The sequence below is a fragment of the Rhyacophila brunnea genome, unplaced genomic scaffold (assembly GCF_057557595.1).
Source record: "Rhyacophila brunnea isolate RB1 unplaced genomic scaffold, BYU_Rbru_1.0 scaffold_2, whole genome shotgun sequence".
NCBI classification, from domain to species: domain Eukaryota; kingdom Metazoa; phylum Arthropoda; class Insecta; order Trichoptera; family Rhyacophilidae; genus Rhyacophila; species Rhyacophila brunnea.
In genome coordinates this window covers 24928676-24955382 of record NW_028232859.1, presented here as the reverse complement: position 1 = coordinate 24955382, position 26707 = coordinate 24928676, and the positions used below count along the sequence as shown (strand labels likewise).

Here is a 26707-nt window from a genome sequence, read left to right as displayed (position 1 = left end):
TGGTTTGGGAAAAATGTAAACCCAACGCAACAGAAAAAAAACAAAATATTCATTCTGTAAGCGTGTAATTGACCATAACATTTTTAACGAGTTATATATAAATATTGTATTCGATCATTAAAATGTACTTCAGAAAACGATTCAATTTCTCAAATTGTGAATTAATACTGGTAAATTTAGTATCAGTACTAATCCTTATTTCTCCGTATCTCTTTTTTTAAATTTAAGGGTGTGGATTGTAAAAATTATATCATCATCATCATCTGGGGTTAATCCACTGCTGTATAAAGGCCTCCCTTAGCTCCATTCAGTCTTCTCGCTTTGCTGTCACGTACATTCACATAATTTTATGAATTCATTTACCCAGCGGGTTTTACGGTCTTCTTGTGGGCGTTTAGTGCCCATTGGGTACCACTGTATGACGGTATGGGTCCAGTATATAATGTAAACAAAAAGTTTTTGATGATGCCGTCTTTTAACACAATTTTTCATATAATATTGTCAAATATTATATGGAAATGTTGTATAACAAAAACACGTCTTATAGTCCTCAGTAAAATCAATATTTAGATTTTACTTGTTTGAAAAGAATGACAAGTAAAAATATAATGTTCATCAGTAATTAATGTCTGTTTTGATATTGTGGTTAGAAAAGGTTAAATACGATTTATTTGGTATAAATCGTATAAAAATATGGCGTAATTATTGATACGAATAATAACACTCGGAACGTACAAATTGTCACAATATGTCTTTTTTTATAGTCGGAATAAATGAGTTCCGGACAAATGGAATCAATGCTAGTTGGTATTCACCACACGCACAGAATGTTCATGCTCACGGTACTAACAACGAGCTGATTTTGATGAATTCGTATGCAATAGGATGTTTCCATTCCCTCCGCACGTCCCGTGGAGCTAAATTATCAGTCGCGCACATAAAAAGGGTTGAAGGAATGCCACCCAGCATATTGGCGTCTACTTTTTTACAATAAGGTTTTTCCTAAAGGTTTCCATTACCGACGTGACCCCATCAATCGTAAAGGAGAGGTAATTTTTTAAAAGACTATACCGCTTGTTTGCTCATATTAATTTTGTTGTAATGCAGATAAAACACTGCAAAGGGGAATAATGGAATCCAGTTTTTCAACTTTGGTAATTTACTTGAGGTTTTATAGAAAAAGAAACTTTAATTCTTACAAATAATACACACTAAAAAATCAGTTATTTCTATTTTCTGGGTAGTATCGAGGTCACTTAACTAAAAAAACATTAAAAAGAGTTATTTATAGTATTATATTATTTATTATGTCATATGAAGCATCATAAAAGTACGTCAGCAATTGTTTATTTATCTGTGACAGTTACAACATTTTTAAATTGATAATTAATAATTGTTGAAATATAGATATATGGTGAAAACTTAAAAACAAATTGCTCTCTCGTTATTTTTTTTTTATCGAATATATCTTTAAAGCTGTTAGGTACCGAATAATACATTCATGATTAAATTGGTTCAACGTCATTTCTCATTACGTTTTCATTTATACAAAACCTTTTACTGTTATCGCCCGCATTTGTCAAAAATTATAAATAGATTTCAGATTCATTCAGTTAGAAAATTTTATAAATTAGATATTGCATTGACTTATATCATTATCAAATCATTTATATTTTACCACAAGATGTAGCGATATCTGCTTGTGAAAGGATTGAATTTATTATTGTGCATAAAAACGCAGTGAGCTAAACCTTATTTTTATTTACAATATTTAGATGAACAATCACAATATATAGCTTTTGTTATAAATACGTAATAATGAAACGTCAATTCTGATATATTTCAATGGGCTAATAATGTACAGATTATTTTTTTTTTTGACGCACAATTAAATCACGTTGCAGAATATTCATAAAGGGTAAACTATTAATAATATGATCTTATCTTTATCTTTAGTTAAGAGTAAACTGTTTAAAAACATGTATAATATAGATCAGGGTTTCAAAAAGGTAGATTCTCCTGGCATCTTCACTCCAAGCGTAATGAAAGGCTGCTTGGTGCATTCCCTTATCTCCTCGTTGCTCCTAAAGTCATACCACCCCATCGCACTTTCAGCATCGTCGCAAAAATCTGTTTTCGAATCTCAATATACGGTTGCTCTGAGCCTTCGTAAGGTGCCATGATTCGCTACCGTAAAGCAGCACCGTCAAAATGCAAGCGTCGAATAGGCGGCATTTGGTTTTGACCGAGTACAATCGTGAGTCCTAGACACTCAGCATCGAGTTGAATGTTGCTCCAGCCAATCCCATTTGGATAGCGAGCTCTCTCTGCAAAATGCCATCTCCCGTGACGTGTACCCCCAGGTATTTGAAGCTGTCGACGATCTCGATGTTTTTCCCGTCGCTAATCAGAGGGAAATCTAGATCAGAACAGGTGCAATTACACAAAACGTTGGTTTTCTTCGCGTTGATTTTCAAACCAACGCGAGATGAGTTGCCATGCAACCTGAATTGTCTCTTGAGTACCCTCGATTGAGTTGCCGAATAAGACAGCGCCATCGGCGTATTCCAGGTTGCATAGCTTCACCGTGAAGGTAACAGATATGCCTCGTTCAGATGGTATTGACTTCCGTAGTATGAAGTCAAAGAGGATGATGAAGGACAAGCAAGGACACAACCCTGCCTGACTCCGGTCGTGACCCCGAACCATTGCGTGACAGTGTCACCAATTCTGACACAGCACTCGCTATTCTCATGCAGACATTTGATTATGGCAATGATCTCGGGAGAGATCCCGTATGCTCCCAGTATCCTCCAGAGGGAGGGACGGTATGGACAGTCGAAGGCTTTCTCATAATCCACAAAGCAGCAGGCCAACGGACTGTTCAGCACATGGCTCTGCTGGAGAAGACATCGAAGGTTGTAGATTTGGTATGCATACGCTCGTCCATGTAGAAACCCGGCCTGCTTTTTCCTGAGAACGTGCATTATTGGGTCCCTTATTCTCATCAAGAAGATATTTGCCAAAATCTGTCCCGGAACACTGAGTAGCGAAATGCCTCGGTAATTATCGAAGCTAAGAGGGTCACCTTTTTTGTGAGGTGTGATGATTTCACCGTTCACCCAGTCCCTTGGACAGCGCTCTCTAGGAACAAGGGATAAGGAAACGCACCAAGCAGCCTCTCACTACGCTGAGAGCGAAGAGGCAACGTTGGACCTGGCTCGGCTACGTGCTGCGGATGCCAGAATAGAAACTAAACCTGGCTTGCCTGTTCTTCAAGCCGACCGGACTTGGAAAGCCGCTAAACACTATATATAGAGTGTATACGGTGGATCTACGGTATGCTGGTTTGACCTGGAACGAAGCAAGAAGACTGGCGAGAGACAAGGAGTCTTGGAGGCGCCGCGTTGAGTCCATATGCTCCGACTAAGGGACGGACATAGAAGAAGAAGATTCTCCTGGGGTGGAGGGAGCATCATTACTAGCCAGAAAGTTGTAAATAAAAAATCTTATTACGTTAAACATGGATTAAGTGTGGTCAAAGATCTTTTAAATACGAACAGAAACCGACTGTAAATAGTTCACTGCGGACTGTTGGTGACGCTTTTGACGATTGATATAGAGCCTTATACATATTTCATAAAACAAAGCTCATCTTTCTCCCGAGTTGTATTTTTTTTTTAATTTTACACAACTATTATTGATTATTAAAAACAGTACATATTTTGGTGAAATTAAAAAAAACAAAAACAATTTTATTAGGTACTAAACTATTTTTTTATTCAACAAATAAATTCACAATAAAGTGTTTTTGTGAGACGCATGTTTCCGGGTTATTTCCAAATTAGGGGCGGCGGTGAGCAAAAAAATGGAAAACTATGATTTATTTTAGATCATGACATATTTTTATTTATTTGTCTTTATTTTCTATACCTCAGTGTAATAAATTATTGATTACAGTTATTTTATTATAGAAATAAATTAATAATAAATATCACTTATAAGTAGGTCGTTGACAGTTTAATAACTAAATCACAAGGCCACGCCGAATTCTATCAACGAACTGTTCAGACTAAGAAAGGGATTTCGCTACTAAGATTTCTCAATCCAAATAGCTCAATTTCTAATATCTCGTAATATTTCCTCATTATCTGATTTATTATAAGCACACCATAACACTACTAGTCTTAATAAAACAGCCTTTGAAATATTGCTTCCGTTTGTGTTTGAGTGTTTTCTTAATGAAAATTTGAGCTGAATTTGCTCTCAAATTTCATTGTTCGATATTACGTCTGTAGTTAGTTACTGGAAACGTATAAAGGGTGAGAGCAAAACAATATCATATCTCATAACGAAACTTAGTAACTCCGTAAATGTATTAAATGTGTTAGATATTCGGAAATTAATTTCATGAAATATTATCGAAGTCGACAAAACAATGGTATTGATATTGTTATGTAAGTTTCATCAATATTATTCAGAAATCGTATTAACATTTTTTATTAGATTTTTGCATGATTGAGTTGTCAATGTGTAAATATATAAAAATACTCTTTGTAGAAAATAAAGTAAAAGTATGGTCAAGCACACTTCGAAAAATCATCATTCATGTTTTTTGTCCAACCACAAAATCAAGCCCGCAATGACTATCTTTACAGACGGCTGGTTTATCAATCACGCTACCGTAGGTGTAGACCATTAAAACTTGTTTGGAATTTAACTAACACACCAAATTTAATTATATTTTTATTCAATAAATAAAAATTTCCGTAAGATAAGTCAGTATATCGATGGCTCATCAATAAAAATCACATCCCTGATTTCTCATCACATCCTTGATCAATATAAGATTTCCTATTTGGTAAAACTTGTTTTTAATAGATCTGATGTTTTTTCCAATTAAGTATGTTTTTCAATTTAAAAAAATGTTGTTACTTTCATAAAACGTAGATACTATTCAACATGTATAACATTTACTAGAAAATTATTGTAATTAAGTAGAAACTCCAACGCTTGTCATATTTTTCTACAGGATTAAAATTTAAATTTCGCGTCGATATCAAATTTAGGAATATTGTCCTTTTTTAATCAACATAATATACATTTAGATCAGGCTCATAGAATACAAAATTCATAATGCACCTATTATGCTTCGTTAGAACGGAAAATAATAATTAATTGTCATGTAATCTTTCTTACACTTACTGACTTACTAAAAAGAATCTACTATGATGGTTTACCGAGATCAATGACATTTAATATGTCATTGACCGAGATACTTTAAATCGATATAACTCCCAAAGAAAATTAAAATTAATCTCCACACAACCCTCATCAAAACAATATCCTACGTATCAGACTGCATGCAATATTAAAAAAATGAGAAGAAGTTGGATATCTTTAAAATGATGGTATTAAGATGTATTTTCGGAAACGTATAAAGTGAAGATTGCACCTAATTAGTACGATGGTACAACCAGGAATTATAATACGCTCTGTTTATTGATTCTATTGAAGTTTTATGGGGTTCGTTAGGCAGGCGATATCTCAGGGTGGAAGATATCCAAGTATTCAAAAGGTTCGTCGAACACGAAAGGGAAATGCAAAGTTGGAGACCTAAGTCAATTATGGTCATTGGATTGTATAATAAAAGACACAGCATGTCTCTGAAGAGGAAGCTTCTGGCAGATAGAGAAGAGTAAATATGTTTCCTAGAGGTGAACGAGACACAAATTAGATTAGGCACTAACTGATGATAAAAAAAAGTATATTTGTTATTATTGCGGATGCTTTGATTAAATGTATTGTAATTTTGCTCATATAACATTATGGAACGACTCTAAATTTTTAATTTAAAAAATAAAAGAGACAAAATCCATTTCAATAACTCATTCACTCTGTATACGTTTCCAACGGGCTTACGATGATTAACGCGGGGCACAATAAAGTCATATGATTAATTAACCCAACGAATTTAATATAATTAAATTATATAAGTAAGGGGAATTTTGATTTTCTTGTCTCGATTATTTATCTTTAGGGTAAACAAGATTAATGACAATGAGTTGGCACTTTGAATGCTTGCAGCTTAAAAATTATAACACTAATATTATTAAATATCACACGTTTTTAAATGTTTGCGATTAAATAAAGTATCAAAAAACTATATTTGTGCATATTATGAGGTATATTAAATTTATTAGGATATATTATATTAATATAATTTGACTGAATGACTGCGACAATTATTTTAGGAAGTACTTTAAGTTTCAAAATAGAAAACGACATACTCTTTTGTTATATCATTAAAATATCTTTATATTTCATTGATATGAAATTATTAAAGATTAATTTTATATAGAATCTGAAAAATAATTATCCATCCAGTTATTTTCACTGTTTAAATATATATACTTACAGATACCTAGTCAATACGTTTGAATCAATAATTAAAATAAATTCAATAATGTTTTAATTACTGTAAACATTGTTATTGTATTCTTCAATATTCTTTTTATTTTGAAAAGTTAGTTTATTTCAACACACAAACATAACATTAGAAACTTGTAAAAGCTTTACTTTAGCGATAGCTAGCTCTCCTGATGTATGAAAAATCTATTATACTCGGTATTTTCATGAAAAATGTACTCGAAAACTCTTAACGGCGTATAAAAATAGAACTTTTGCTTGTTTTGAGATATTTTTTTCAAGAAAACAGACAAAATCATTAGTTCACTAAAGAGACATTTATAAAAGGCTCAACGAACACAATGTCGGGAAACTTCTTTAATCTGCTTTTTTGGCTCGGATAGATTTTTCCACATAAGTCATACAATTCATCGGCATTAACGTATATTTTAAAATGATCTTTTCTAAATATATTTCAGTTTACAGTAAAATATTTTACACTTTAGGAACCGTTCAATTATTTGTATGTAATAATATATCGCTGCCTCAGTACAAGAGTACACTATTTGACAAAAACCTGTTAGGAGAAAATGGCTGTCAGAGTTTTTTAATAGCAATAAGAATGTAATTAGATATATTTATATATTATTATTATGTAAATATCTTAAAAAATGAACATTTTATCTAAAATTATAAAGAACCACCTTAAATTCCCTCCCATATTTAAATTAAATCAATTATTATGTAATACAGTGTAGTAGTGCACTAAAACAATTATACTCCTTTCATATTCATGTTGATTTCATACAAAATCATCTGAAATATTATGGTAAAATAAGTTTCTACAAAATTAGTGCAGTTTTGCCCATAAACTTCAACTGATTCTCCATATTTTGTAATTCATAAGTCAAAACTTACATTTTGTCAAATACCCTTGTACCGAGGCAGTGATTTCATAAGGTTGCTGAAAATAGTTGTTATTGAGTCGATATTTTAGGCATTTTGAGTTATTGATCAATAATTATGTATATTTAGGTAAATATATGTGTAAAAAAAATTAAAAAATATTGATAAAGTCTGTAACTACTGATTTTTCAATATGTGGTCAGAGAAAAGTTTATAAGTCAACACTTACAATATCTTTGTTTCAATTATTGTTGAACCTTTAAGGAACATATTATGTACAGCAAAAGGTTTGTTAAACTGATTACGGAATTCTTATAATGATACTCGGTGTCAAAAATAGCATTCTATTTCAAAAAATGTTTTGCTAAAGGTTTGTTACTATACTTACATACACGTACAATGTGTTGTTATGTAATAAATTAATGCCGTTTTTAATTCATTATGGTATTTTTTTATGAAATAAATTTCTCGTTACATTATATAGTGGATAAGTGAAGTATTATAACACGGTTGGTGTAACTTTTATGATTATATTAAAATAATTGAAATAAATGCACTGACAACGGAAACACAGCGACACATCTATTGATGACTTTCTTCCTTGATTCCAATAGAAATACACAAAAACTATCCAAATATGTAAAATTTTGTCTGACGAAAGTTGTTAAATTTGACCTTTATTTAATAAATAAACAAGTGTAATTCTTTTTAATGTGGTCTATTTAACACAATAAATTAATAAATGATAAGTAATATGAATTATATTTAGTCTAAGACTGATTTAATCGAAGATGTCAATATATAAAAGGGCCATAGCATGGTTTGGGACGTATAAACTTTTGACAGTAACACTACGATATACAAAAAATTAGATTCTATAGATACGTTACTTTACGTTATCTTGAATCTAACGAAACAATATCTGTCAAAATAAGATAGAAAGGTTAGAGCTACTCAAAATGACCATATTAATTTAATAAACTTATTGTATTATTATTTTTACTTGAATTCTATATAATTATAATATACACTCTAATTTAAATTAATTGTACCATAAAAATAATGTTGGAAACATGGCAACCATTATTATTGTAAATGTCATCAATCGCCCTGAAGGATAATTTCCCCATGTTAAATGTTCATTTAACTAAAGCGACATTATGTTATTTTTTGACACTTAATAAATATCTACAATTAACCAAATTGAGTAAACGCACTTTTTGACTAAATTAATATCTCTATATATATAAAAATCTCGTGTCACGATGTTTGTGGTCGAACTCCTCCGAAATGGCTCGACCGATTTTTATGATTTTTTTTATGTATATTTGTTAGGTGTGAGAATAGGTCAACAAGTATATTTCATACCGCTAGGTGATTAGAGTATCTCTATGCAGAAAAATTTTCTTTTATTTTTTTGACCATTTTTTTTGTATTTTTTTTTATTATTTGGCATAAAAAAATACCTATAACCCCAAACTTTCACCTTCCTACCCCCACCCTCCCATTTTTTATCGCGATTTTATTATTTTTGTATGAACAAATTTAACCGTCGTTCGTATTTCAAACAGAACGAAATTATTTATGTTGTTGAATGACAGATGGCGCTACGTCCGAGAAGAATTCAAGAGAAGCGTCGCGTCATTTTGACATTTCATTCGGCATACCACAATGCAGTGCGTGCAAAATTTTGTACGATTTATTTTATTTATCTATTTTTATGTGCGTGTATTACAGTGCACAATGCCAGCAAGACGCAAGGGGGCCATTTGGGCCGTCGAACGAATAAAACAACAAACATGCGAAATAGTAGAGCAGAAAGAACAGACGAACAAATCCAACAAAATAACAAAAACATGCGTGTAAGCATGTTGCAATTGCGTGCATCTCAATCACAAGAGACACGAGCTGAACAAAATCAACAACGACAATTGGAACGGAGCCAAGCGCGCCGGTTCGTAGTTAACACACGCAGAGCAAATGACCGACAACGCCAACAAGTACATCGAACATTTACATCCGCTTCGTTCCTTCGTCTCGCATTCGAGTACGAGCCAGATATTGAATATTCCGCTTATCCGAAAGTGCTGATTGGTGCTATGGACAAAGAATGTCCCCATTGTCATGCGCTCAAATTCAAACATGAGTCAGCCGGGATGTGTTGCGCATCAGGAAAAGTGCCACTACCAGAAATTGAGATACCACCAGAACCATTGAACGGCTTGCTCATCGGCACAGTTCCAGATTCAAACCTGTTCCTGAAGTCCATTCGCACATTCAATTCATGCTTCCAAAAGACTTCGTTTGGAGCAACAGAAATAGTTCACAATACTGCGGCAAATGGTCAACAATTCCATTCTACGTTCAAAATCAAAGGCCAAGTATACCACAAAGTAGGCTCATTGCTGCCAATGCCAAACGAACCACATACATTTTTACAAATCTACTTCATGGGCGCGGCGGTGAGGACATCAATCATGTGGATGCACTTTGCGGCTACAATAGCCTCAATTCGCCTAATGCCAGGCTCATCGTCGGCGAACTGGACGCCCTGTTGAATGAGCACAATGAATTATTGAAATTCTTCAAAGCACACATGCACCAATTGCAAAGTGACAATCACGCTATTGTCATCAATCCTGATAAAACACCAGCTGGAGAGCACGTACGTCGATTCAATGCGACTGTTGTTGACGACATTGCTGGAATCATGGTTGGCAACCGCACATCGACGCGAGAAATCGTGATTCAAAGAAGAAACAATAATCTGGAGTTCATCGCTGACACACACCGTTCATAGGACGCTCTCCAATATCCGCTAATTTTCTGGAAGGGACAAGACGGATATTGCATAAACATTAAACAACGAGATCCTGTCACAGGTAATTCATTCATTATGAACATCATTACTCATTTTGAATTGAGAAAATGAATGGTTGATGTTTTTTTTGTTTTTATCGGCGGTCATCGTCTACAGCGCTTTATTCCTCTTTCTGTCATAGATCTCATCCCCACACACTTACGATACATTCGTTATTTTTTATTTAACAACCAAAATATTCACTAGAAATAATTTATATGGCAGAACAACGTTTGCCGGGTCAGCTAGTCTTTATATAACAATGTCATTTCTACTGTCATTTATTTTTCAACCATCAACGAATTTACGAAAAGAATGTTTTCGTTTCGGCAATTTAAAAATTTAAGTCATTCAATTTATAATCCATATGTGTACATAACATATTTTTTTTATCATTTTATTATAATATTATAAACCAATGTATTTTATCAGGGTACCAACCAAACTCTAAGGGAACCTTCAAAATATAATGGGATAAAAATAAGCCTCGTTCTACCAAGACACGCTCGAATTTCCTTTGTAACGTCCTTGATGGCAAGAACTTTATAATGAAAGATTTTACCTACGCATTATTTCTGCATACTATATAATATTCACTGTTACCTTTAATTGCGTATCCATAAGACATCGTTATAATCGTTTGAAGAAAGTTTTTTTTACCTTTAATTTTGCGGAAATAGTATAGAACTCTTCAAATATTTTTAATTGCCATGTAAAATACTTTAAGACACATATTGAGTGAATTATGTAATTTTATAATGAATACTGTATACCATTTTTGTCTACCTACATATTATATAGATTATAGTATTGATAATAAAATTACGTTAAATATGTCGTTGTTTATAATAAATCCTGATATAAAAATATACTTTTCTAGCCCTTTGCTGCCCAGTGGTTTCACTGAGAAACCACCCGCTATTATTTGTATGCTGCCATTGCCATCTAATTTTTAGTAGCCACATTTTTTATAATGATAAACTTACAATATAGTCATATATGTATGAAAAATAAAGTTCATGATCTAAAAACAGATTTATACCTAAAGGATTGTAATGAAGTTAGATATTTTGAGTGCTGTCACTGAAGAGATTTCAAGCAAAATTACACTATTTTAATTAAAACAACAAAATATTGTCTGGTGAGTCTTTCTAAGTATTGTTTATATTATGTAGTCGTAGTATAATTCATTAAAATTCTTTTCAGTTCATATATGTTAAATTATATACAATTAGTTGCTATTTCCTATGTGCTAAATATATGTTTTTTGTACTAGTTGCCCAGTGGTTAATACGTATAAACACCCTAAAAACTGAACTATACGTAAAAATATATATATTAGTATTTATAATAAATACATATAATTATAAAACTGTTTTTAATTTTGGTTTATTTGAACAATTTGAGGTCTTGGGCCGTCATCATTACAATCTCTGTATAATTAAAATGAGATTTTTATTTTAAAACATCTCTTTCTACGTCTTTATGACTTCACTTACGTCTTAATTATATTCTAACCAGTATTAATTACCGTACTATGTGCATCAACGTTATTCATAATTATTATGTGGCCTTCAAAATCCCCATCATAAGATTTCCGTGGTATTTAATGACGATATCCGTTGTGCGATCGATCTATTCGATATCATCATTCAACTTATTTTCATCCCATCTCGTACCGGAGGTCAGTTATCATCAGGGCAATATCTACTTTATCGTTTGCTACCTGGAAGCGTACGGTAGAGCTGCACTCGTACCAATCACGGAGCCAATCAGAAGTCACAGAATACGCCGTCTGTTATGGTTACCTTTTCTTCGACGATAAGTTTGAAAATTCTGTACTTTTGATACGACTAATAATACGACTGAGGTACTATAGTTTTCTCGTTTTGATACTGCGAAAAACTTTTTAGTCCACCACCATTCGCATGAAAATGTTAAAATTTAGTACCCAATATGTCGAAGGCATTTTAAAAATGCAACTATATAGACATAAATCTCGAAAGCCTAAATTATCTGTAACATCTCCTGGTTTAGCGTCCATCGTAGGAACATAAGGTTATAATTACTTTTATATTACAATATGTATAATTTCCTACTATCAAGTGTAGTTTTATATGTTTTTTTATACTGTTTAGGTACCCAATTTACCGTAAATGATTTTTTTTATCAAACTTATATTATTTAATACCTACCGTATTATTTGGGCAATTATTCACTGGATAATATTATAAATTAAATGAATTGGGAATATTCATTAGCTGGATTGGATTGATTGCACCTAAATAATAATATATTCTGTTTGAGTACAATATGTATGTTACTGATTTTTTAAGTATACGTACCCATTTAAGCTTGAAGTTTATTATTTAAAAAAAATATATTTGTTAAAAATGGGACATGATTATTTGACATGACATTAGTGATTGGAGTAAATAAAATATAAAACCAAACAAAAACTATTTATAATCTTAAAATTACAGAAAAAAACGGTAAAATACTTCATCTGGCACTTTCATAAATTCAAAAGCTTTCAATTTTAATAAATTATTGTTCGCTAAAATATTTTCAATACCTATCGCGAAAATTTTCGCAAACAGCCAATCGACCTATTAATAAAACTAAATCACAAGGCCTTTATTGACATAAAAATAATGACCTTGGATCTATTCAATTTCAGTATTTACATAAAACATCAAAAATATACAAAACGTTTCATAATATTTTAATGAAAGTACAAGTACATGCCCTGAATGTTTATTTTGCCATATCTGAGAAGACTTTTGAACTGTGAGCTTTTATTATTTTGAACATTCAATTAATTCATACTATAGAACAGTTTCCTTTTTTGAAAACAATGACAATTTATTTGGAATTGTTTGCGCGTTCCTATTATAATTAATATTTATTTTAATCGACTTCAATTTCATGTTTTTAAAACGATTATTGATTATTTGCTCACTTGGTCGTTGAAAAATAAAACTTCACAACACAATACATAATATATTTACTAGACAATGTAAAAATATCATGGGTTATTATTTTATTTTTTCTAGAAAAATAAAATAGTTTTAAATAGAATGACTGAAAACGTGTGAGCAATCACTGTCTAAAACAGCCATTCTTGTAATATTAAATTACCTGTTGTATTGTTCAACGTATCATATAGCTTCCTATTAATTATTAGAAAAAACAAGAACTCTTATACATCTAACGCTTTAACGGACATTAATTTTACAAAATGATAACTCAATTAATGACATTGATATAATAAAGAGTAAGTATAGTTTTTAGATAGAATTCAAATAAGAATTTTTAATCTGAATAGTATTTTCGATTTTGGGATTAATATTTTTCATTCTGATCAAAAATCTCTAAAACTTCTACTAATATCGAAATATACTAATTAGTGTATTTGAAAGAAAAATATTCTGAGCAGTCAATTGTAAAATTTTCCTTAAAGTTCAATATAATTATCGAAAATTACAATATGTCAATATAATATCATTCATAAATAAGTATTTTTAAAATGAGTATAGATAAATAATAACAATAATATCTGTAGTAAGAGGTAAAGTACGGTACCTAAGTCCACATTGACAACTTCACATGAGAGACTTTTTGCACTAATAGGCACCTGGAATTTTTAGGGATAAGATTTGAAATACTTCATTACTTAAATTTTTTCTAATATATTTTGTTTATTTTGTGTTATTTATTTTCTAGTTTTATTTGTTTTTAAATTTATCTCCTATTTTTTTGTGATATTAGAGACATTATGAAAGAAAAATAACTTTCAACTTGTTAATTACTCATTTTCACCAAATTTTGACATACCGTAGTTTATATTCTCGCGTATTCATATTACTGGGTTAATTTTTGTGTGCTTAACCTTGCATTAATAATAATCTAATAACTTTATGTATACTGCACAGCATACCTACATATGAATAGTGTGAATGTAACTAAATAGGATTCTAGGATTCTGAATTTCAGTGATACACCAGTATAAATTTTGACTTTCAATAAGAAGCATAAAAAGTGAAAACATGTTAAAGTTTTCGTAGACCAGGTTTATGATAAATGATATCAACAAAAATACATTTAAGAAGATTGCGATCCGGACAAACAAACATAATGTAATTGGGAGACAATTTTTACAGAAAATTTCTCCGCAATAAGAAGGGGCGGTTTGAGATTGTTTGAAAACAACAAGCAACTGTAAAAAATGAACAGGACAAATAGAAGGAACGGCAACAATTTCCGATCTCTTTGAAATGACTTAACTAACGTAATGTGTCTTTTGAGGAGATTGTCCTCAGGGCAATCGCTTGCCGCAAACGCAATGCGGTTTGTTCGGCAAAAAGAAACAGATTACAGAACCTGACTGCTAAGCATCGAGATAAAAAAATGTGATTGATGTCTTATTCCCACGCTGTAGGGAGAAATAAATAGGCGCCGCGACGACAACATCGCTCCTGTCTTCTGGGACGCTGAGCGAAAAACTAAGTATGACAGTAAACGAGAACAAAACATGTCACACATTTATTCAGCAGCGGATTTCTCCTTATTTTTCTAGGGAGCCGGACGGAAAATAAAAAAAATGCAAGGCTCGGTGTTTCGGGCAAATTGAATCTGGAAAAGTTTCGCAATAAGCGATAACAAACGCGAGGCCGGTATCACTTTTTCAGGCACTCTGTAGCGGTATCAAAGTTTTTGCATAAAAACTATTTGAATCAAACAAAAGCATTTCAAAATTATTAAGATAAATGGAATGAAAGTATTCATTTTTTTTTCAAACTCTCTTCAAACAACATTCAACTTAAATCCATAAAGATTTTAATAACATTCTTTGTCGGTTTATTATTGTCGTAACAATGTAAATCATAAAGCCAGTATAAACTTAATATAACATTATTTACGTTAAAATATAATAAATAGGTATTCGAAAATGAAATAATTTTCTTTTGACGACAATTTAATGAAATGGGAATGGGAAAAAAATGTTGCATTATGAACTGCACTCGAATATAAAAACTGATTTAATTTTTAGTAATAAAGTATTTTCCGATTTGTGATAGATTATTTTATCATTTCATTGTAATGCTATCGGTTCGAATCCGGTTACTGTGAAATAAGACAGCGACAGACGACACATCCGTTTCAGCTCAACATTACATCTCTATTGTAAAATGCAATATTATATGTCACGGTTACCGGTTATAAATGATTAGTTAAAGAACTCGGTACTATTTATATTTAAATTCAGCTGAGGATTCTAAAAATAGACCCCTTGATAGACAAGTAGCAGGATGCCCGATTCTGAACCTATAAGTTGCGAGCTTCAGTCTCCCATCTATCAAATTGACATTTTTTTTTCCGCTTTAAATTTGAATCTAAAGTATGTACCTATGTATCGAACTGTTAACAACCGTTTCTCATAAACAAACTGTGTAAACCAATATATTATTAGCATGAATGGAATAGTATAAGCTATAAATAATCCATAAAAATATAAATATACCTACTTACCTACTCGGCATAACGCGAAAGGACAAAAAGAGGAATGAGTGGATAAGGAAGCAGACAAGGATTTGCGATGTAATAGAGTTTATTAAAAGCCTTTAATAGAGATGGGCTGGATACATATTTCGAAGAAGAGACAATCGTTGGACAAATCTAATCATCCAGTGGTATCCAAGAAGTACAAAACGTCCGCAAGATAGACCTAGAGGCCGCTGGATCGATGAAATGAAGGCCTTCATCCAGCAGTGGATAGATTCAGGCTGATGATAATGATGATGACCTACTCATCATTGATCCGAGTTGTTCAATGACGTAAATAAAATATAGTCAATTACAAATTCCGCTCAACACGGTTAATACTTTGGACGCGGAAGACGCACACGGTGCGTAATGACCAGGCGGCCGATCGATGTAATTAACGTGCATTTTAAAGGGGGCAATTAAAATTTCATTATCTATTCAGCAGCGAAAGCGTTAATATCACATTTTTAACATGTTATCCGCTCACTTAACCCATCACATTCCACTGAATCATTGTTGTATATTGGGGTAAATACAACTGCACTTGAACCAAACGCAAAAAACCTATATAAATAAATAAATAATAAATATAAATAAATAAGTGCTATATTTTAACAGCACCTCTCTTGACTGTGATAAAATGTAGAGTGAGATAGACAGTTTTGACTTATTGTAACAATTGTAATACCTCAATACAAATATGTAATAAATACTATCTCTTTATCACTTTAGCGGTCGATAGCCACCTTGTTAATAGAATAGACCCACAGATACCGGTATTCTACCAACTAGAATACTATGGATGCAAGTGACAGATTAAAGTGATACTAAAAGAAACGTACAAATAATTGCATTTTATATTAGAACAGATTATCTGAATTTATATATAATAATAAAATGAAAAATGGGAACATTATCTCATCATTCCTCAATTTATATTATTCTTTGCAAATGCGATCTGAAATGAAGGCTTCGCTCTTGTATAATATTTCCATATTCTGATTTCAGTTACTCAGACTCTTGTTTCTTTGTCCACGGGAGGTCCTTTTGTTTTATTCCATCCGAGTGAGAAGAGAACAGATCGCGCTTGTTTATTTCGAAGCAGACCGAGTTCTTTTGTTCCAACAAATCACAGTAGATATGCTTATTTTCATAAGTTTTCAGGTCTCTGGACAAAAACATTGGTTATTAGCATAATTACTTGTAAAATCCGCTTGAATCTGTTTTATTTTACTGCCAAAGTTTTGTCCAGTTTTGTTGTTAAATATCATTCTGCCTTTTTTATTTACAGAGTAGCTACCAGTCAACATAAGCACCCATATATTATTATGGTCATAAATAAACTTTGTGAGATAAAATAATAATACTCTACGAAAGACAAAAACTTTATTACATACTTTTATTTTGCTACGATTTTTTTTATATGTCTTACCATCGATAAAGGTTATTAAAAAACTATCTTCCCAAAATGTGAAAGTCAAAATAATATATACAATACATCAGAAAAATATATAACCGCTAGAAAATCTTGGCCACTAGAAAAAATCCAAAAATTAACGCAATTTAGAAAGCGCTTTAGAAAAAAATGTAAAAACTGCTTGTTAATTTATTCGCAATATAAGACACACTAGTGGTGAAGAGTGGAGGTAGGCTATTAAGATCTGACATACATACTAGACAGTGCATACAAAACTTTATCAGTCAAACATATTAATTTTGTTTTCATTACTGAAGATACTGTTTGTTAGTTCTTAAAATTCAATTAAACCCCGTCAAATTCAAACCATAGTAGAAACAGTCAAAAAATATTCACTTACCTGCCTATAAAATACCTAAAATTTTGCCATTAAACATTTTATAGGTAGAAAAATATTTTTATCGATTATGGTTTGGCATTGCAGAACTTAAAGAATTAAAAAAAAACTAACTAACACCCTCTGTAACATTATGTATTCTAAATTCAACGAAAACAAATAAGTATAGCTAAAAGGTGTGCATCATATTTGTCAGATCTCCCATAGCATACCATAACTATTATGGTTTGGTTTAGACAGGGTTTAATTAAATTTTAAAAACTAATCAGCATCATCTGCAAATTATATTCTTAGCAAAATGAAATCATATAAGTATGACTGACTGTGCACCATGTATGTCAAATCTTAACAGCATACTTTTACCCCTAACCAGAGGGACACACATAGATTATAGTTGGTAGTGCACATGGGCGGTAATGCCGCTGGGTGTCGTATTTTTTTGTCGAAAAGATTTTTTCCAGTAGTTTTATATTTCTATGAGGTGTTTTCATATTATGTATGTTTAATAAAGAATGTTACGATATTAAATCTTTTGAATTATTTTTTTTAATTAAAAATAGTTTATTTAATAATATCTATGACATTAACGAAGAGCAACAAAATTTTATTAAATTTGGAATAGTCAAATAAATTTATATACGTATATATTTTAAGTACCAAGTATATTGCTAGTTTTATACGTGTAATATATAAAATTATACCCATCTTTATCAATTCACTCAGCGTTGGGTAGATTCGTATATACCTACTTACGGTAGAATTTCATAATAAAAGTAAAGGGAAAATTCTTATCTTTATTATAAGTTCAACGTTTTAATATTTTTTTATGAAACCTGACAATTTACCAAAACGCTTTTTAACCCTAGTTCCAATTTGCATAGGTAGGTATTTTATATTAAATTCTTTTATAAAAAATTCTCCATAAAAATAATGAGAGCCAGAATCTTCAGCGAAGAAAAAATGAATTTTCATGACAATCATGATCGTTTTGCATCGTTAGGCCTCGGATTTCCACTGCCCCCTTCACTTTCTGCTTAATCTTCGACCGCTTAGCGCAATTAAACGCAAAAACAAAACCCGGCTCGCTAAACAAACAGACGAAAACATCTAGTTTTAATTATACGAGCCCCCCTTACAACAGCGACCCTGGCGCTGTATTCCCGACGATTATACTTTGGCGTAATTGCGGTGTACTCTGCTTGCGAATGAAAACAAAAGGTGGCCGGCGATTCTAGGACCTAGTTGGCCTATCGCAATGTCTCTCAATCTACGTAAACGGGTGTTTTTGAGAATCTAGATAAAACTTTTGCGCAATGATGAGTTTTAGGAAAATAAAATGTTATTTCGGCCAAGTATTATATTGTATTAATACAAACAAATCTTATTTATCCAAATACCAGAAATAATAAGTTTTCAAGCAGATATCTTTGCTTATTGTATCAATCTGATGATAAAATAATAATTAAATTTAAAAAAAATCAAATATAAACCATTGTAAAATTGATTTCATGCAATTTCTGAGGTTGTTTTATTTACACATATTATAAGAGTTTAATTAACATAAAGCGCGAATCAAATTGAGGTGCATGTCGCCTACTGTCACACCATCGCGGCGATAAATTTAGTCTATGGTTTCGTCATTTTGAAGAATATTTTGAACGAGCACCATCTCCGTAAATTCACTGAAGAAAGACACTGATGAAGAGTGCCAACTATAATGTATTAGTCATTAGAATTATTAATAATTATTCCTACTAATTTCAATTAATTTTAACTCTTTCTACGTATGCGTACATAAAAAGAATTCCAACATGACATCCATAGATAATATTTTGAACAGAACCCAACCTGCAGACCATAGATAATAGACAACATTCTTATAACACTTTTTTCCCGTAGCGGAAGCTTACTGTGACGTCACGTGATAGTCCACGACATGCACCTCAATTTGGTTCGCGCTTAAAAGACAGTTGGTCTGGTATCACAAAATGTGTAAAAATTATTAGAAGTTTTACGTAAAGCTATATATATATATATATCCCAATTTAAGTATTTAAATATAATATCTAAACTAATAAGACTGGTTAAAATGTATAAGAATGTGATTTATTGATTCCATCATAACGTTCTGATATGCTACGCATACGTCATGATGGTCGCAGTTGAGGTCATACTTGTACCTGTCCATTATTCAATATTGGGCTGGAAAAATCATCAAAGACTCTCAAATCGAACAAGGAATTATATTATATACAATAATGCCAGCCAGCTCATCGGATATTCTGATAATGCATACATACTAGTGGAATGATAAGGAACCAGCACTAAAAGATTAATTTATCGCAGTAGAAAGAGCTTTCTCAAGTATGACTATCGAAATTTACCTATAAAATTATGTAAAACCAAGTGGAAAAGCCATTATATAAAAAAGAATATTTTTAGTTTAACTACCAATGAATTGTTAGAATTGAATTTTTAGAGCGTCAAGGACTTGTTTTTTTCATTGTGGCATAGGTACATGTATCCGACATCTGAATCAGAAATGGTTAAAAAAGATCAAAGCTATTATTTAATATGATTGTCATTCCCATTTTTAATCCTCATTCCCTAGCTAAAGATATATTATATTATTAAATAAATAAGAAATTTTATATTTTCATTATTCAATCTTACTGTTTATTATGATTTTTACAATAAAGTTATACGTCCTCAAACCGATGTCAATATGAATGACTCATAAATAGTAAAATCAACATGACCGTTATTTCTAAACCTAAATGATAATATAACTAGTACTATAAAGTCCAACAATAGAAGGCTTGCATTATTTAAATAAGGACTTACTGAAAAATTGAATTAAAAGTATATTAATTTATATAATATGTTTATGCTGTATTCTTTATACCATATATGTTGTACTAAAGATGCTACTTTTTTAATTATTACATTGGAGTATATTTATTAATACTATTTTTACGACTTATTTGTAAAACATCACCACATATTGAGAGTTTTCTGCTATTTTACTTATATAGCAGGTAAATAGTAGAACAACAAAAGTTTGGTGATATATTATTTAGAAAACCAAGAATAATGAGGCGTGTAAATTTAATTGTGCGATGTCTACTGGAGAAATATTTTCAATTAAAACTGAATATCTCTCTACCTCAGATAAAACAGCAGTTTTCTCTAAGATTACTACAGTAATGATTTTATCACAGTTAATGTAATTTTAAATTACATAATTATATAGGATTATAGTTATCATAAACCTACGTATATATTTTAATTATTTATAGCTATTGCATTATATTACATTAAAATGGTTTGTCGTTCATTTGGTCATACAATTATGTAGGTATATAATGTAAAATGTATATAATGAATAGTGTTTTATCGAAATTTAGAAATATTACTACTATTTTTAAGGAGTCATATCAAAAAGTTTGACTAAATAAAATTGTAATACATATCCATCACTTGCTAGGCGAATGTGGTAAATAAGTTATCAAATCAACTATATTTTTCAAGTTTCAGTTAAGAACTAAATAAAAACTAAAATAGTATTTGATGATTTTTGAAAATATTATGATTTCATACAAATACCTACTGTAAATAGTGGTATATTTTAAAATTAAACGAACGACCTAATAAAATTTTGTGATTTGAATCAATAATAATTTAAATGAAATAAAGAAAAAAAAATTTAAATGTCTTTTTTAATAATATACCTAATAATTAGCCTTCATTTATATTTCTGTCTTCTTTCGACACATTCGTCTAACACAATTAAAGATCATCTACTCATACACTAATTCACCCTTGATTTTCTATTTATATAATAAATATTTTGAAATGTCAATGAAATACATTTTTCAACAATAAAGTAAGACATATTAGTCAATTAAGTGTATATTGGCATAATGCCATATGAATTCTAGTTAAAGATGAAGTATTAGCCACTTTTTAAAGAGTGAGCACTACGTCATATATATATTTTTTACCAAAAAGATAAATACAGATTTTAAAAATAGTTTATTTATAAAATCGTCAAAATTAAACCTCTTAAACAATCTAAAAAAAATAGACGTAGTGGTATTCAAACATACATCTATCACTTGTCAGACAAAATTACTGATTGTAAAGCTACCCAACCATGTTTCCAACTTGTCGATAATTTCTTATACTGATTTTAATTCTGAATACCAGAGAATTCCTCTCGGTATAAGATTTTTTCTGGAATTCTTTTATACTGGCCTACATTTCTAAAGTTTTTCTATGTTATTTTTAGTAAAGAATAGTATATTTTCATTCTTGTGATTCAGTCCTGAATAAAAAATTGTAACAATTAAAAAATACCATTTTATATATTATTTAGGTAAATTAAAATATTACTCTAAAACTACTAAATATTCATAATAATTGGATCAACATAAACAAAATAATAAAATATGCCTATAATATCTTGGTAGCGCTCACTAATTATTAGTCGTCCAATTTTATCCCAGGTTCTATGGCCTAGGCATTCAGTCAAGATATAAATATTTTTTATATCTTTTATTTTTATTTTTTCGATTGGGATTTATTTTGGATTCGAAAGTATTTATATCCTTGCCAGTGTGAGCTACGTCATTTTCAGATCTGTGATCTATTTTAAATGAGCGATACTATGTATCTTTGAATGAATAAAGTCGCATAAAGCTATTTTTATGACATATAACAGTGTCACACGATATTAATTATTATAAAAATTATACGTGTCATTAAAAAAATACAAGCAGAGTATATCATATTATCACAACGCCGTATAAAAAATACTTAGTAGGTGAATTCTAAAAGTATATTTAGATACGTTTAGATATATATATATATATTATTATATATTTAATTCTCGTAATTTGATATTATTATTCATTATATATTCATTAAAGGTTGTGAATGTTGATCGATAGTAATAATATACGACAAAATATGATGACCTTATGGTTTAATACATAACAAGTAATTATATTGTGTGTGTAAGTTGCTTAATTAGAAAATAATTACTCTGCTATTAAGGAAAATAACACGTGATAAATAATTTATTCCTAAGCAAAAAACAGTGATTATTTTATAAATTTTATTTCACTTCATTGTTTTTAATACAAAAATAATATATCAACTACCTACCTGTTCCATACGACATTACATAACTATGAAAATATTATTATTCATAATACCAACGTATTTCACCAATTATAATACTTCATTATTATATTAATGCTAGTATTCGCAGTGTTATGATGTATTGTAGATCAACCCAAAAACCTAATATTATTACCTTGATTTGAATTGATTGATTGAAGTTATAAGTTTGTAGCCATTTTTTTACAAATTTTAAGCACTGCAGATATCGTAGTTAGTACAATTTATTTGGAAGAATGGTTGATGGGTCAGTAGCTTAATAAACAATGGGGATCATCTCTCAAATATCAGTGAATCCTACTCTGTTCAAATTTTTATGAAAGGTTTTGTTTGAGGTTTTTTTATAGATTATGTATTTTAAATAAAAATAATATTCTATTTTTAAATAAGTGATGATTGAGAATATTTTTTTTTTTAATTTATATACCTATTCAAACTTTCAATTGCATTATTAGTTTATTAGTTTGTAGATAAACGATTATATTTTTTCTATAAAGGCCAAAGTCAAATGTTAAGATTATGCAAAAAATATGTTATTACCTGAACTGCAACACAGCAAAACAGTCGTCGTAAGCCATGCCGGAAGATGACGGGTGGTTTGACGATGTAGAATTTCCTTGGGCTCCCCTCTGTACCACTCTGTGAAATGTTCTCTGGAGCCTTCCATTACTTGTTTTGTTGCTTCATCGCTGGTTTATGTCTGTCTGTGGAAGTTTTCTTTTGACAACAACAACGACACTGCATTTTACGACGGTTATATTTTATGCTAGACGGCAATAAAATTTACCATATTTTTGGTAAACTTTACCATTATGCCAACATCCTTCTTATGACCTGAAATTCAGTTTTATTTATGGTTTCGATAAAACAAATCAAAAAAATTCACACACATTTTGGTAAACTTCTGTAGATTCTTGATCTATTTACATTTCTTGCATTTATTATCAAATTTTATTGTTTATGTGTTCATAACTATTTTTTATATCATTATTGAAAATATTTTAAATTGCACATGATCAAATATTTTTTTTTATGAAGTATACAAGTATCAACGTAATAAATTGTTAATAAATTGATAACCGAGTAGATGAGAAGCAAAGGCGTTTTTTTATATTTTTAAAATGCACAACCGTCATTATTTGGATTCTTCAAATTATACTTAATAACTATAGGTTGTATTTAATTTAAACAATATTCAAAAAAGCTCGTTGTTTATATGTACATATCTCAAAATTAAGGTAAAGTTAAAAAGCCTTTTTCTGTTGACGTAGGTACTGAAATTTTATAGTTTATTTGTTTTAAACAGTTAATAAGTATAACTCTATATGAAACAGAAAAATCTTTCAAAATTATTTTTTAATATAACGGTCAATACAATGCTTTTTAGTGCAATTTAACTATATTATATTATACTCATTACTTACTCTTTTTTATATTAAATATATGATTCCAGGTTATTTATAAAAAAATAAAGACTTTGTTATAAGCATGAAAATAAATTCTTTTTGATTGAAGGGTATTATGTTAATTGCCTTTAATAAACAAACCTCAGCCACTTTATTTGGTAATTTGATATTAAAGAATTCTTTCTTTGTTAAAAAATTCTTCTTTACTAAATTTTTCATGTCCAATGACTGTTAAAATAGCGCTGAAATATTGTGGATCCCGCGGCAAAAAATTTAAAAATTATCATTACTTTTATATTCGTGAAATATTCATAGAAATATATAGTAAAAGTTTCCTCTCATAATAAATAAAGGTTTTTTTAACCTTTGGCGATAAGTTTAATGTGAAAACCACAAAAATTTTGGAGAACAAAAAAGCTTCGCTGGCGACCTACAAAAGAAGCTCGCCGCTTTATCGCTTTCATTAAGGTTTCTACTCAATGCGAGCATTTTGAGGAAGCGCTTTTTTCTTATTATATCCGTGAAATAAAAATAATGAAATTAATCGTGAAAATTTCAAATTCTAAGAGAAAAGAGTTTTTGGTAATTTTTTAGCTAAGTTTAATATAATATTAGAATATTATAATAACCCTTTTTATACCAATCAGACTGAAAAAATATACCATACCGTCTGCATATCACATATAGGTAATTAAAATAATGAACAATGAACCTTCATTGATTATTTGTATACCTACCTACATTTTAATATTAAACACATTTATATTTACTCATATTCACTCATAAATCTTCAATATTATGATGCATTATGGATATTAAAATCTAATAATGTAACATTAATCTGAGATTGGCGTGCATATTTTTGGGAATCTTGAACGTCATTATAAAGATAAATACATTAAGATATGTAGGTATGTTTATTTTATTTTCATATAACATGACTGATTTTGTAATATTTTTTTCATTTAAAATGTTCACTCATTTCATAACGTCATATCTATGAAGTATTTACCAATCGGTTTTATTCATATACGTGTCTATATTTTAAATTCGCTCTAACATTTAATAACATTTACCTCCTCTATAGCAATGAAAAATATTATATAAATTATTAATAGGTATGTGTTTCTGATATTTTGCAGCCATAATCATATTAAGATAATTTGTTATAAGATATCTCGATAGAAGATTCTACGCGTACGGTGAAGTTTAATATATTGAATGAATCTTGTTTTTTTTATTATTCTATCGGCATTGATATCATGAATTTCGGTTCAAAGTGTATTTTATAAATTATAAACCATTACATCTTATATAAAATGGCTTTATCTAAATTTTTATGTGAAATTCGTGTGATGTTTTATTTCAAGGGTGTTGTTATCACAGTTATATTTAAATTTTAGCATTTATTCAGAGACCACAAAAGTGAGCAGAACGACTGCAAATTTGCCGTTACATTAACATGCGGCATTATTTTTAACTGGGCCATTATCATAATGAGTTTGTTGGCTTGGAAATTGAGTTATCAGTTTTAAATAGTAATAAAAATAAATTGGATCGTTTGGTGTTTTTGTACAAAAGTTGTGGCGGAAACGTTGTGTTGAATTTTTTTTATGAAATTATTCATAATTTCAAATCAATTTAATTCTTAATTTATGATGACTATTCAGAAAAATTATTTATTTTTTAATATAAAATTTAAAGATTTTAACAAATTGCATGATTAATTAGAATATTTTTAACGGTTTTTTGTTCAAATGCAATAAAAAATCTTTTAGAAAAATTTCAATATAATTTTTTAAGGTGATGTATAATTGAAAAGTTAAATTTTATTATGTCAAATAATTACCACATTATAAGTTATTGATTATCCATATAAATGTCACACTTAACACGCACTGACACTTTTCACAACACTGATATGTTTTGAACGTACTCGATAAATCTCCAGTTTAAATCATCAAACATCGATTAGGCAAATTGAAAAATTATCATTATCACTGACGGTGGCATGCGCCGCTCAATAGTAGAGGCACGCATTCACCCCGATCATTAATTCACCACTCTATACTTGAAAGGGTTATTCCATTAATAAGTCTTAAGTCCACATAAAAATTCAGAGCGCGCACAGTGCGTGTGACGCATTGCCGGACTTTCACAGTGTGAGTAAAGTTGGCTTGAAGGGTGAGAGGTTATACTGCACGACGTCCGTCACTCGCGAGAAGTTTCCCGCGTCGCCGCCGGGACGAGACTGGCGCTAGCGCCTTTCGGCATTTCCCGCTGCCCCCGCCCCTTCCCTCTTTGCCAGCGGAAAAGTTCCCCGATTTCCCGCTCGCACTTGCCGGACCAAAAGCTCTCGTGATTTGTAGAGTTTTGTAATTTTTTCGTATTGAGGTGTTAGCTGAGCTCCGTGAGACTTACTGTCATGGGAATAGGCTTCTCTGGAAATTTGGTAATAAATTTTCGTTAAATTTTTAGTATGCTTTCCGCCTTTTCCACCGAAATATCGATGATGTTACATTGGTGTTTGCATGTTTTATAATGTACTGTTTCCAAATAATTGGTAATATATCTCGCTGGCG

General features: G+C 30.5%; 1 protein-coding gene across 1 annotated transcript in view; it reads right to left on the bottom strand.

The window, feature by feature from the left end:
* LOC147072107 (zwei Ig domain protein zig-8-like) overlaps window positions 1-26339 on the bottom strand; it is an 87879-nt gene extending 61540 nt beyond the window's left edge. The window contains exons 1-2 of the mRNA XM_085947729.1: window positions 25975-26339; window positions 23260-23553 (exon numbers count right to left, since the gene is read on the bottom strand). Of these exons, the coding sequence (XP_085803855.1) occupies window positions 23260-23386 (127 nt within the window). The 5' untranslated portion in view covers window positions 23387-23553; window positions 25975-26339. The remainder of the gene's footprint in view (window positions 1-23259; window positions 23554-25974) is intronic.
* Between the last annotated feature and the right edge of the window lie 368 nt (window positions 26340-26707).